An 11,315-nucleotide genomic window follows, 5' to 3' on the forward strand; every position below is an offset into this window, starting at 1 on the left:
TCTGTAAGTACCCGGTCAGTTAATGGACCAGAATGACGACAGTCGTAGTTTTTGCGGGGAGAGTTTGACACTCAATGCATTTGAGGCGAAACCTTGCAAAGTTTTCATAGTAAAACTCACGTGAAAGACGCGTGATTTAATAACACATTTTCGCCTGAACTAATCCATCTTTATTTGGCAACATCCAAACAAGGTCTGGCAATACTCAAAGTGCTGATATAAGGGCCCAACAAGTTGTTTCATGTTGTTGCGCTATGAGCCAAAAATGGAAGTTAAGTCTATCCAACTTTTCAACCCAAGATTAGGTAGGGAGATGGTGTTGATTAGGTGATTTGGGTTTCATCTTTCACAATACAATAGCAATTACATCACTTTCATTCTCTCCCGTATTCGCCTGTTTTTCGCTAAATGGTAGTTTCAGTAATCTCCTCTTCTCAAGTGCAAAGTTTCACACTTTGAAATACTATGAACAAGCCTTATGATGATCTCGCAAATTGTCAACTCCTTCAAGCGAGATAAACAAAGATCACATCTCATCTAAACCTCATCCAAATCAAAAATGATTTCTCTATTTCACTGAATGACCAATTGTGATGGTGTTTATCCCTATTATTGAAGCAATTTCGATTACACCACCTAATATACTATAATTCTTTCTTTTGTTGAGATTCCAATTGTGTGAATTTAGTGCACCAACCATGTAGTGTATGTATCGACTGAAGAGAATTCAGCTCTGTGATAATCACCCTACTCACCATCACGCACGGCAGGCTTCGTAATCGCTTTACAATGTCATGTTGTAATAGGTTCAGTGACGTGGAAATCAACGACTTTTATGTTTATGACAAAAGTAACGCAATTTTCGTGAAGAATTAATTACAAAATTGTTTTATCTTTTTAATGAAATTTCAGCTATTAAATAAATATAAACTATAACACTCTCTAAAATTAAACCCTTTGTGAAATTTTAATCGTATTTGTTAGGAAAACTTATCACTGATTTTGCACTATGGCGTCTCAATCCCAAACTCCGAATACTCCTTCTAGATGAACTAAACCCTGCTCTCTTTTCCCTGTCAATTTGTCTATTGATACTCTTTAACCACCAATTAGCAAACGTTATACTTCCAATTACAACAACAATCAATACTCCAACAATACCAAAGAACCAAGCTATACTCGAGTCCTGTCCTGGAACTGTCACATTCATTCCAAACAAACCCGTTACTAAATTCAAAGGAACCAACATGGTACCAATGATTGTAACCTTAGAAAACATTTCTGTAATCTTGTTGTTGGAGTTGAAACTTTCAACTTGTAATTGAGCTAAATAATTAGAATGAGACCGCGAGAAAATCTTTTCATAAGCCAACAAGTTTTGAAACATAGTAATAATATGATCTTGAATATCACCTAAATATAAAGCAATATCTGCACGGGGGCGGGCATTATCAGCCATGTTTTGCAGCCATGCTTGTGGTTGACTGGAGGAGGGAGGTCCGCCATTGTGTCCAGCATTACTATTTGATGGGATAGTGCCACCACTGCCATGTGTTTCTGGTATATTTGCTGATGAAGAGCGCGGAGATGCATATTCTTGATGAAAACGTTGTTGCCGAAGTTGCTGTTGCTGCTTTTCATATCCCAAAGCCGCTTCGTCTTGACACCTCTTGGCAAACATCTTAATGACATCCGCTTTTCCTGAAAGTAATCTCATTAATGTCATCACTTTTCGACGTGATTCACCAATTCTCTGCAACATATTACTAAAGTCCGTATCTCTTGCTGTGAACACTGCGTCCTCAATAGCATCTGCTTCGTATTCAATACCATGGATAACTGGGGCAAAACTATCAGTAATATCATCAATCATTGCATAACACAACCAATCTGCTGTAACATCAACATAATCTCTTAGCTGCCTCACTCTTCTTCTAACACTTGCTGGGTGCGTCAATGGTGAGAAGTGGAACGTAAGTATACCATCACGAAAAACCACAATATACACATTGATTGGTTCAAGATAGTCCTCCGATTCCTTGTCAGCTTCAAATGTATGGAAACAAACAAAGTAGTAACTCTTGAACAATTCCACCTTTTCTCTTGTTTCTTGCATTCTAATATCTTCCGCCGTCAAGGGGTGGATCCCGAAAGCCTTGGCAAGCATCTTCATTTCAGCATCAGTAGGACACGTGCAATCCAACCACCAAGTCTCCTCTCCGTTGTGGAAAAGCTCTTGTATCGATTCACCATTGGGTACAAGCGAAGGTATATCAGGTGCGTGCACGGTCTCTTCAGATTCGGAATGGAAAAATGAAAACCTGTCAGGTAAGGTGCCATTTGTACCATCAGTGATCCGGGCTCCTCCGAATTTGACCTGCTCCATTGAAGAAGCGTCATCAGCCTCTAAAGCATGTCTAGCCTTCAACTCTTCCAACGATGATGACGTAGTGCTCGTTGACTCTGGAACTTCATTAGAACGTTGAAATGTTCGATGCAATATGTTTTTTGGGGTGTACTTGAGTGCAGCTGTGCTAGTTGGTTGCCTACTGAGACCGGATGTATTTGATGGTATTCCATTAACACTATTACCTCGTCCAAAATTTTCAAATTTACGCGAGTTTTCATGGCTGATTTCCTCAATTGCCAGCTGGTTCTTCGTTAAAAACTCACGTTGCATTGCCGCTTCCTCTCTTTCTTCTCTGATGAACTCATCAATCTCGTCAAAATCAATCCCGTTAATCTTGACATGTTCTCGCATCATGGGAAAACAAACATCTTCCTCGGTTTCTTGCGATGTTCTTGACCCATGCGAGTCTGCTTCACTATCAATTGAAGACCTCGAGGGTCTCCTCACTTTTACTTCTTCTCCGTTACCATTGTTGGTGATTATGAAAGAGTCATTTGTTTTGATTTTAGTCATTGGACTCAGAATATCCGCCTCCAAGTTGTTTGAATTGCTACGATGTGTCTTTTTCTTGATTATTGGAGCCAAGCTCTCAATGGTTGACTTGCTTCTTGGTTTGCTACTGCTCGTTGGATTGTTGATAATAGGAACTGGCAAAGCGGCGTTATCGTCATCATCTTTCAAGTAAAAGTCCTTGCGCAATGATGCCATGTAAGACCTGGCTGGCTGACCATGACTGTAAGCTTGATATTGGGAAGGTAAAGTACCCTCACCGACGGATTGCCTTCTCGTTGATCCTCTTCTTGTGCTCTTCCTTCTACCGCTAGTATTAGGGACAGGGACAGCACCTACATTGCTAGCTTCCGTTAAATCTAACTCTGCCTTACTTGTGGCACGAGCCCTTGCCTGTGGCTTCTCATGATTAACCCCTACTGTTTCAGGATGGTCATCTCCATCGTCAATAATCGCAGAGCCAGCATTGGTATTTTGGTTCCTATGATCATTCAATACCTCATCAGTGTGTAATGTGTTGTGGTTATTCCCCGTAGGTTGGAAAACACTCTCTGTATCAGACATTTTTCAAATGTTTGGCCGAGGTGATTTATTGGAATGGATGACTTATTGGATTTATACTAGTTGTCACTATGCTCCTGCAGCGTTTACTTTTGCGGTGCAGATCTATGGTTGTCGCTTTCTCCTTCTTATTAGTTGTCTAAAGAAGAAGAGGGTTTTGCATAGCTTTTGAATTATCACACCCCCAAGTTATATGTGTCCACTACCCTTTTATATTCTATGTGATGATGGTAGTTTTTTGCTTAATTCAATCCTTTAATAAAAAACCGAAGGAAAAAAAATGAAAAAAGAAATTCAAAAATGAGCACGTTGGTTGATTGTTAAATGTCGTTGAAAACTCTTCAGCAACAAAGTAATACTCTTAAATTGAATCAAACTTTCAAAATGGTCGGTCACCTTGGATAGTGTGTAAACTATGAGAGACAACGGTCTTTAGGTTTATTCTAATTAATTTATTAATGTATTCTCTATTTTGCCTTTGATATATCACTCTTTTCTTTTTTTTTTTCACTTCAAATGATTCTCTTTTTGTACTGTTAAACGAAAACAAATTACACTCGATAAATCAATTGGTGTTGATCATCAACGAGTAAAGTCGTATTGATTATGGTTGAGATGTAGTAGAAAGTGTAGATGATTTGTGAACAATCATATAAAAGATTTTGTAAATTGAGCAAGAGAATGAATATGGGATAATACACAATTGACATCTTTACTCTTTCTCATCTTGAAAAGATTATTTTTTTGGTCATTCATGCACGCCCATGTCAATCTAGATCAAAATGTAACGTTACACATATTATTAATGCTCGAAATTTTGATGCTCCAAATCCCTTTTAATCAATTCATGTGACTTTTGTTTTAGATAGCTTCTTTTCGTGCTAGTTCAATGGAGAAGAAGTATGTTGTTGGACTATATAATACATTGTAGCTCTATAGTGGTCTCCACAAGACATTTGACAAGACTAATAAAATTTCCATTTGGCACTTTAAGCTGTCCATGGAACTTATATTTTAGCTTTGACATCACCTTGCATTTCCTCGCTCTTTTTCTCTGATTCGTTTTGCAAAAACGTATTGTCATCATATGTAACATCTTTCTCAAGTTGATCATTGCCATCTGTTTTTGTTTCAAACAAGTTCTCACAAACATGATGAATTACCCCCCATCCATATCCGTTGGCAAATCTCCGTCTCACAATGATATTATTATGAGCATCAGGTGGCAAATTCACCAATACTTTCCGCCAGTTAAGTTTGCTAGTGTGATATTTGTTGGCTATAACCACTTGTTTATGAAGCCTCCAATCTGCAGAGTATCCAAACAATCTCTCTCTTAAAGAACGCGACTTAACATTGGTCTCATCATTCGATTTATCAAAGTGGTAGTATTTGTCATGGAAAATCACCGGGTTTCTTGAAGCTGGATCCATTATATACTCTTGAGAAGGAATAGGACAAATTAAGGTATTTAGAGCAGACTCAATTGCTGAGGCACGTGGAGGAACATTGATTGTAGTCGATGGATCCATCGATGAATCCATGGAGGAATTGTTACTGGCAGACAAACTATCGGAATTGGTGTCGGAGCCTTTGATGCTAAAATTCTGATACTTCTTCTGCCTCCTAGTTAGCTTCTTTTGCGAAGAGTTCAAACTTGTAAACTCATCGAATTTATCGTGAACTTCTTTCAATCGATTCTTCTCCTTTGAAAGTGAGTGGGGGGTTTCACCATTTTGTTCTCGACCACTTTGTGAAATATGACCCTTGCCAGTAGTCTCATCATTTGACGCACCAGATTCAGGAACCTCCAGAACATTATTTTGACTTTCATTGCTTTGAACATCATGATGATCATTCTCCAACTCCGGCCTGTCAATAACATTGTTTGTCCTCTTTAATTCATTCACATCACCCAACGCCTCATAGTCTAGATACAAAATAGCTGCTGTTCTCAAAGGTACAATACCATCATTTATAGCATTCGCGTACACAGTTAAACGTTCAAATTTTCCCAAAAATGTTTGAAGTGGGTCATCAGGTAATGTTTCCAAGACAGGCTTGAATCTGTCCTTTGTTCGATGATCACCAATCTCCACGTCTTTCCATCCAGGTAATCTCTTCAGCAATGTTAGGTCACGCCCTGTCTTTCCAAGTGTGCCGAGATCTAGTATCCATGAGAGGACCAAGTTGAGTTCATTCAAGATACCTAAGAATGGACTTGCCAATGAAATCAAATTGATTGGCTGAACATGCAAGCGATCAAAAAAGTCAACACCTCTAGTCACTAATATGTACTTGATGGCATACAATTGTACTACACCTCCAAGTGAATGGGCAATAAATGATATTTTGTTGAAATTGTAAGGTTCTTTTTCAATTACATCGGCGATATAGTCACCCACATTACGACCCAACTTTTTGATCCCTTTTTCAGTTTTTCCAGCATTATACCGATATCCTCGAATCATGATATTTTCCAGCACGGAACTTTCCAAAGTTTCTTTTAGGTAGAGCATGTCAGCTGTGAGGTTTGAGAAAATACCATGGGTAACTATTACTAAATGAACTGGTTTAAGTGGATCTAGTGGTTTTCTGTTCCAAAGGTCATCAGTGGTTTTCTTGTCCACACTCAAATACGGGTTGAACACATGATTAGTCGTTTCATGGTCAAATACTTCTTGTGCAGTTCTGTCTTCGTCGTTGTTATTGGGCACTATACTGGTTAATGTTTTTTGTAGCTTACCAAGTCCCAACTTTTTCATAGCACGAGGATCGTCTCCAATCATCATGTCATAGAGCACCTCGGTCTTTTTAGTAATGACAATCTGTGATATCACCTCTATTTCCCATTGAAAATGCTCATAGTGAATTTCACCTTCGGTCGATGTTTTAGCTAGAGAATTGTCATTCAAAAGTAATGTCACATTAAAAGATTGATTAGGTTTAATTTGATTTTCAAAAGCCACCTCAGGATTTTGTTCCACATTTTCCGGACAAAACTTTCTCTTGTAGTTGTAGTTACAAGGTACAACGTGACAGTACAATATGAATGGACCGGTTAGCAAATGTATGGTTCTTATACCCGGGTTCTCTATATTTTTAATTCTGAAATAAATCTGAGTAGTAGCGGCACCACGCTGTCGCTTGTAGGTGACAATGTACCTGTTGACTTCTCCAATCCTTAGCCGATCTTTATCTCTATACCATAGAAAAGGTTCGCTTGTCATTGTATACAGGTGAGCTTGCGTGGTAGTAATGATTGTTAGTAAGTTTTGAAGTATTCAACTTTTTGATGATATTGTCTACACAAAACTGTCACAGGCTCCAATCGTCAAAAAATGGAGAAGACCTCAGGTCAACCGGCAGAATAAGTAAGCTCTTCGATAAGCAACGTTGAAGACTACGAAGAATACAGTGAATTAAGGGATAATCTTCCGGTGGCATAGGAGCAAAATTTACCCAAATCAATCGAGCCTAATGCCAAGCTTACGCACCCCAACTTTGCTGCGTACTTAGAAAATTAGTGACGTAGAGAAAGACTACATGAAAGCAAAGTGTGGAATCTGTTTGCTCTACAAAGTCAAACAATTTGTTTCAAATGACTTATCCAATTCTCCTGAGGCAGATAAGGTACATAGCCTATTGTATTACTAAAAAAGGATACAAAGGGCATTTAGCTTATATAACATTATGCTGTGTAGCCTGAAGCATACTTCTTTTTCAAGTATTCAAACACACCAACAAATTTAAACTTACGAACCAAAGCCCATTCTATGATAAATCTTGGAAGAAGAGGAGTAATAAAGCCTAAGAAAAATGCCATTTTTCCACGGTATAAGTGCAACGAGCCTCCCAATTTAGCCCTTTCAAAATCATCTGCAACCTGTTTGGCATATACGTCAGCTGGAAGTGGGTTGTTTTTGACGGCCATTTGTCTCCTTTCGTCAAATGCTTGCTCCATTCCTGGCACATTGAAAATGGATGTTGCTGGTAAGCTTCTCTTATCTTCAATATCAGTTTTAACTCCTCCCGTGATAAAGTTGATGACCTTGACTCCGAATGGTTTCAATTCTAACCTCAAAACTGAGGCATACAGTTGAATTGCAGCTTTCGTTGCTGAATAGGTGCATGAAAAGGGGAATGGATTCACTCCACTAACCGAGCCTGTAAACCCAATAACACCTTTGGCATTGATCAAAAGAGGCACAAATTCCCTAACCATACGCATTGCTCCAAACAAATTAACTTCGAAACACTGGGTGAATTGCTCATCAGTAACGTCAGTTGTGGGCATTGTACAAGATTGGCCAGCGTTGTTGTACAATATATCCAAATAGCTTCCCCCAGTTTCTTTCTGAATGTAGCTTCTGGCATCTTTAACACTCTGTAAATCACTGACATCCAACTTGAAAATTTTTACACCATAGTCGTCTCTTAATTTTGCCATTGGTTCCAATCTTCTTGCTCCAGCAAAAACAACATAGCCTCTCCTTGCAAGTTCAATTGAGGTAGCAAACCCAATTCCTGAAGATGCTCCGGTGATTAGTGCAACCTTTTGGCGATTTTCCGGCATTTCTTTGATGTGTGTATGGTGGAGAGAAGAACGGGTATAAGATAATGGAAATTGTGTTTTCTGTTTTGTTTCTCCACAGATAATGCAAAGAAAGCGTGCATGGTTGCTAAAAACCGGATTTAAAATTACATAAGCTTTATATTGTCACAATAATCTCACGCGGTTTATAATTTTTGTATGGAATCTGAAAAATAATGCAAGAGTCAAGTAGCGATAATATGATTTCAATGTTGACTCTTAAGACAATTACACGAGGGATTTGCAATCAGGCACGTTTTAAGTCTACTGTGCTGCTCAAATTCTTTACCAAAGCAAATTGTATGTTGTGTACCAATGCCAACGAAATTCTTCAACAGGCAATATCATCACCAACAGTGGATCAAATAAATTTGGACCTTACAAAAATAGACATAATGGATCCTAAGAATAAAGAATGGTTTGATAAATACTGCTATGACGCCCCAGTGCTTCATATAGAGCTGCCTCAGGATAAAGTCTTGAAGAAGCACATGCATTACTTTGACAAAAAGCAACTCGTCAAAGATTTCCAAGAGTTGGAATCTAGAAATGAAAGCACGTAGTCAGGACCAAGAAACTTTACTGGTGCATCTACCAGAGGTTGAATAATTTAATGCGTACAAACGAACATAGAGGGATACTAGTGATTGGACTTTTCAGATCGGCCACTGTAAAATGATTAAAGGGTAAGTTTTGCATGACTGGCGGTGACAAACCTGCTCACACATGGAAAAGGAAACTTTATAGTTTATAAATATTAAATAGTCTACTCTCTATTTGTGTCTTTGCGTATAAATCAAAATCACAGATACCAAGAAGGCAATACTGCACAAGATCAAACTAACTTCAAATGCACCTTTATAACACCCATTACCAAGGTAGCATATCCCCGTTTCAGTATCTGTTTGAGTATCATAGATCCAGCCAAAATACTTGTTCAAGGCGTACAATGTGACGAGTGGGCCGGTACAGATTAAGCCCCAATTTGTTGAAAATGTCTTTGTACCAAATGAATCAGCTATGACAGCCGGGTATGTACCAAATATAAGTCCATAACATGCGCCAGTTAGACTGGAAGCTACAGCTGTCCAATGAAATTCCGAAACGTTTGTGATTGTAATATATTGTGCTAGTGAAAGGATGATTAAAGTTGCTTGTACTATCCAAAGTCTTTGAATATGCCATTTTTTGTGAATGTAATCACTAACAAAACCTGCAACAAGACGACCCAAGAATGAAGCAATTGACAAAATTGATACCTGTAAAGCTTGTATGGAAGCGGCATCAGGGTCATGGAGTGCAACCTGGACAGCTCTCCTAAATAGGTCAAATTTTGTTTGCGCATCATGCTCTTTATTGTAGTAGTATTGTGCAGCAACAATGAACCCAACACTGTATATGTAAACCTGTCCCACCCCGGCAGCAATCGATACGATGAAATAATGTACCAAATAAATCTTATCAGCAAGACGACGCTTTATTGTCTCAAGCGGACTAGCCCTTGGTTTCAATTGTTTATCAATTCTTTCCTCATCTATTAAACCTCGCGTAACTTCACTTGCTTCTGAATCTTGTAAGCTTATTGACGATCTTGGCGTCCTATTTCCAATCCCCCAAAAAGAAAAGGATCCATTTAGGGATTCAGATCTTGATAAAGATTGTGGGGGTGGCTCTATGTCAGAAATCAATGAAGCATCAGCCTCTGAAAATGGATGTTGATGGCCCTGGCTATCATTATTTGGCTCTAAAAGGTTGTGGTCACGTTCATCCTCTTCATCTGCAACGTACACATGGACAAAGAAGGAGCCCAATAGTGCGACGAACCCACAAAAGAAAGCCAAGAATTGCAAAAGCCCACCAGTGTTATCCTTGAAGAACGAAGCCGATATTATGGAAAAAACTGTGGCGGAAAACCCGAAACAACTCACCGGTAAGGCTCCAGCAGCACCCTTGTGTTTAGGGAAATTAGCTTGCGATGCTTTCAAGGTTGCAAAATAACTGGTGATTGATCCGAATCCCATAAGGGCCATGGCGATACATATAACAAACATGTTGCTGTATTGATGATAGTAAATTTTGAACATTGTGAAATACCCCACAAATATACACAATGAGCCAACAAATATACTAATCTGGGGACCAAAATGATCAATGAGGAGCCCACCTGGCAATCCTCCAACGCCAGAACCAATATTAGTAGCTAATGATATGGTTGCAGAATCCGAAGCCGTGAGACCAATGTGTTTTACCAATTGTGGTGAATAAACTCCATACATGTAGGGTGTTCCAGAAGCCAAGGCAACAAAAACAGATACAATCAATGCAGTTAGTCTTTTGGGCAAGTGAGACGCCATATGGGCCCTGTGCTGCTGTTGTTGTTGTTGTTGTTCAAGAGTCCCTGACATGGTTGGGTTGTGGTGGTGTTGTGGAGATTAGTATTAGGGATGAAGTTTTAAGTTGTGAAAGAGATGCACGTTGAGGTTGTAAAGAAGTTGTAAGCTGTATCACCAATTGCTATCTCAAGTATGTAGTCTAAGTTTTGATTTGAAATAGTAGTAGTATTAATATTACAAAACACTGAATGTAATTGATTATATATCTATATGAAATCTATTAATTCCGTTTGCTTGAACAAAAAAACTGTCAACAACAAAAATAATTTTGTCTCAAAGACAGACAGAAGAAACAAAAAAAAACTTTTAATTGATACAAAAAAGTAGAGAGAAAATGTAATATCTTTGTAGGAGTTCAACGAAAGTGGTAATTATTATACATCTACTACAGAAAACATATAAGCAGATCAATGACAAGACTAGATAATTCACAATTTCTAAAACAGTTGAATGATGCTGTAACGAACAACAATGGCAAATCATCCATCTACTTGACTCAAAAACGATTGGCTTCTTCATCTAATGAATCTTCAAGTCTGTCCATCGATGACCTTCCAACAAATGTTATACCTCATAATCAAATACAGAATAGCACCTCATACCCTATTCTTGTCCGGATTTCAATGAATAGTACCAATAACAAGGACAAAAAGCAAGAAAAATTGAAGTTATCAACTGTTGTGGAAACTGATCAATTGAATCGATTTTGGCAACAATATATACGAGTATTGAAAAATGGCTTTGTTGGGTTGAAAAAGAAGGAAAAGAAAAAGAACAAGAAAAGTAAAGTGACGAAATAGGTTAAGCAGGTAACATAATTTTAAATGACGATTTTGACGGAAGTGTT

The 11,315-nt window shown here is 38.4% G+C and overlaps 6 protein-coding genes across 6 annotated transcripts; 2 read left to right on the forward strand and 4 right to left on the reverse strand. All coding sequences in view use genetic code 12, as the record gives it.

The window, feature by feature from the left end:
• Positions 1-967: 967 nt before the first annotated feature.
• On the reverse strand, positions 968-3,484 carry CORT_0B03080 (Alr1 transporter of divalent cations; the record flags this gene model as incomplete). Its single annotated transcript, XM_003867409.1, has 1 exon — positions 968-3,484. The coding sequence occupies one exon, from the start codon at positions 3,482-3,484 to the stop codon at positions 968-970; it is 2,517 nt and encodes an 838-aa protein (XP_003867457.1).
• A 1,004-nt stretch (positions 3,485-4,488) lies between these two features.
• On the reverse strand, positions 4,489-6,711 carry CORT_0B03090 (hypothetical protein; the record flags this gene model as incomplete). The annotated part of the gene is made up of 1 exon (XM_003867410.1): positions 4,489-6,711. The coding sequence occupies one exon, from the start codon at positions 6,709-6,711 to the stop codon at positions 4,489-4,491; it is 2,223 nt and encodes a 740-aa protein (XP_003867458.1).
• A 461-nt stretch (positions 6,712-7,172) lies between these two features.
• CORT_0B03100 (Ayr1 oxidoreductase) lies at positions 7,173-8,057 on the reverse strand (the record flags this gene model as incomplete). Its single annotated transcript, XM_003867411.1, has 1 exon — positions 7,173-8,057. One exon carries the CDS (start codon positions 8,055-8,057, stop codon positions 7,173-7,175), a length of 885 nt encoding a protein of 294 aa, XP_003867459.1.
• A 194-nt stretch (positions 8,058-8,251) lies between these two features.
• Positions 8,252-8,638, forward strand: CORT_0B03110 (hypothetical protein; the record flags this gene model as incomplete). Its single annotated transcript, XM_003867412.1, has 1 exon — positions 8,252-8,638. One exon carries the CDS (start codon positions 8,252-8,254, stop codon positions 8,636-8,638), a length of 387 nt encoding a protein of 128 aa, XP_003867460.1.
• Positions 8,639-8,848: 210 nt separating this feature from the next.
• Positions 8,849-10,480, reverse strand: CORT_0B03120 (membrane transporter; the record flags this gene model as incomplete). Its single annotated transcript, XM_003867413.1, has 1 exon — positions 8,849-10,480. The coding sequence occupies one exon, from the start codon at positions 10,478-10,480 to the stop codon at positions 8,849-8,851; it is 1,632 nt and encodes a 543-aa protein (XP_003867461.1).
• Positions 10,481-10,878: 398 nt separating this feature from the next.
• On the forward strand, positions 10,879-11,268 carry CORT_0B03130 (hypothetical protein; the record flags this gene model as incomplete). Its single annotated transcript, XM_003867414.1, has 1 exon — positions 10,879-11,268. The coding sequence occupies one exon, from the start codon at positions 10,879-10,881 to the stop codon at positions 11,266-11,268; it is 390 nt and encodes a 129-aa protein (XP_003867462.1).
• Between the last annotated feature and the right edge of the window lie 47 nt (positions 11,269-11,315).

The sequence above is a fragment of the Candida orthopsilosis genome (genome assembly GCF_000315875.1).
Source record: "Candida orthopsilosis Co 90-125, chromosome 2 draft sequence".
Classification (NCBI taxonomy): domain Eukaryota; kingdom Fungi; phylum Ascomycota; class Pichiomycetes; order Serinales; family Debaryomycetaceae; genus Lodderomyces; species Lodderomyces orthopsilosis.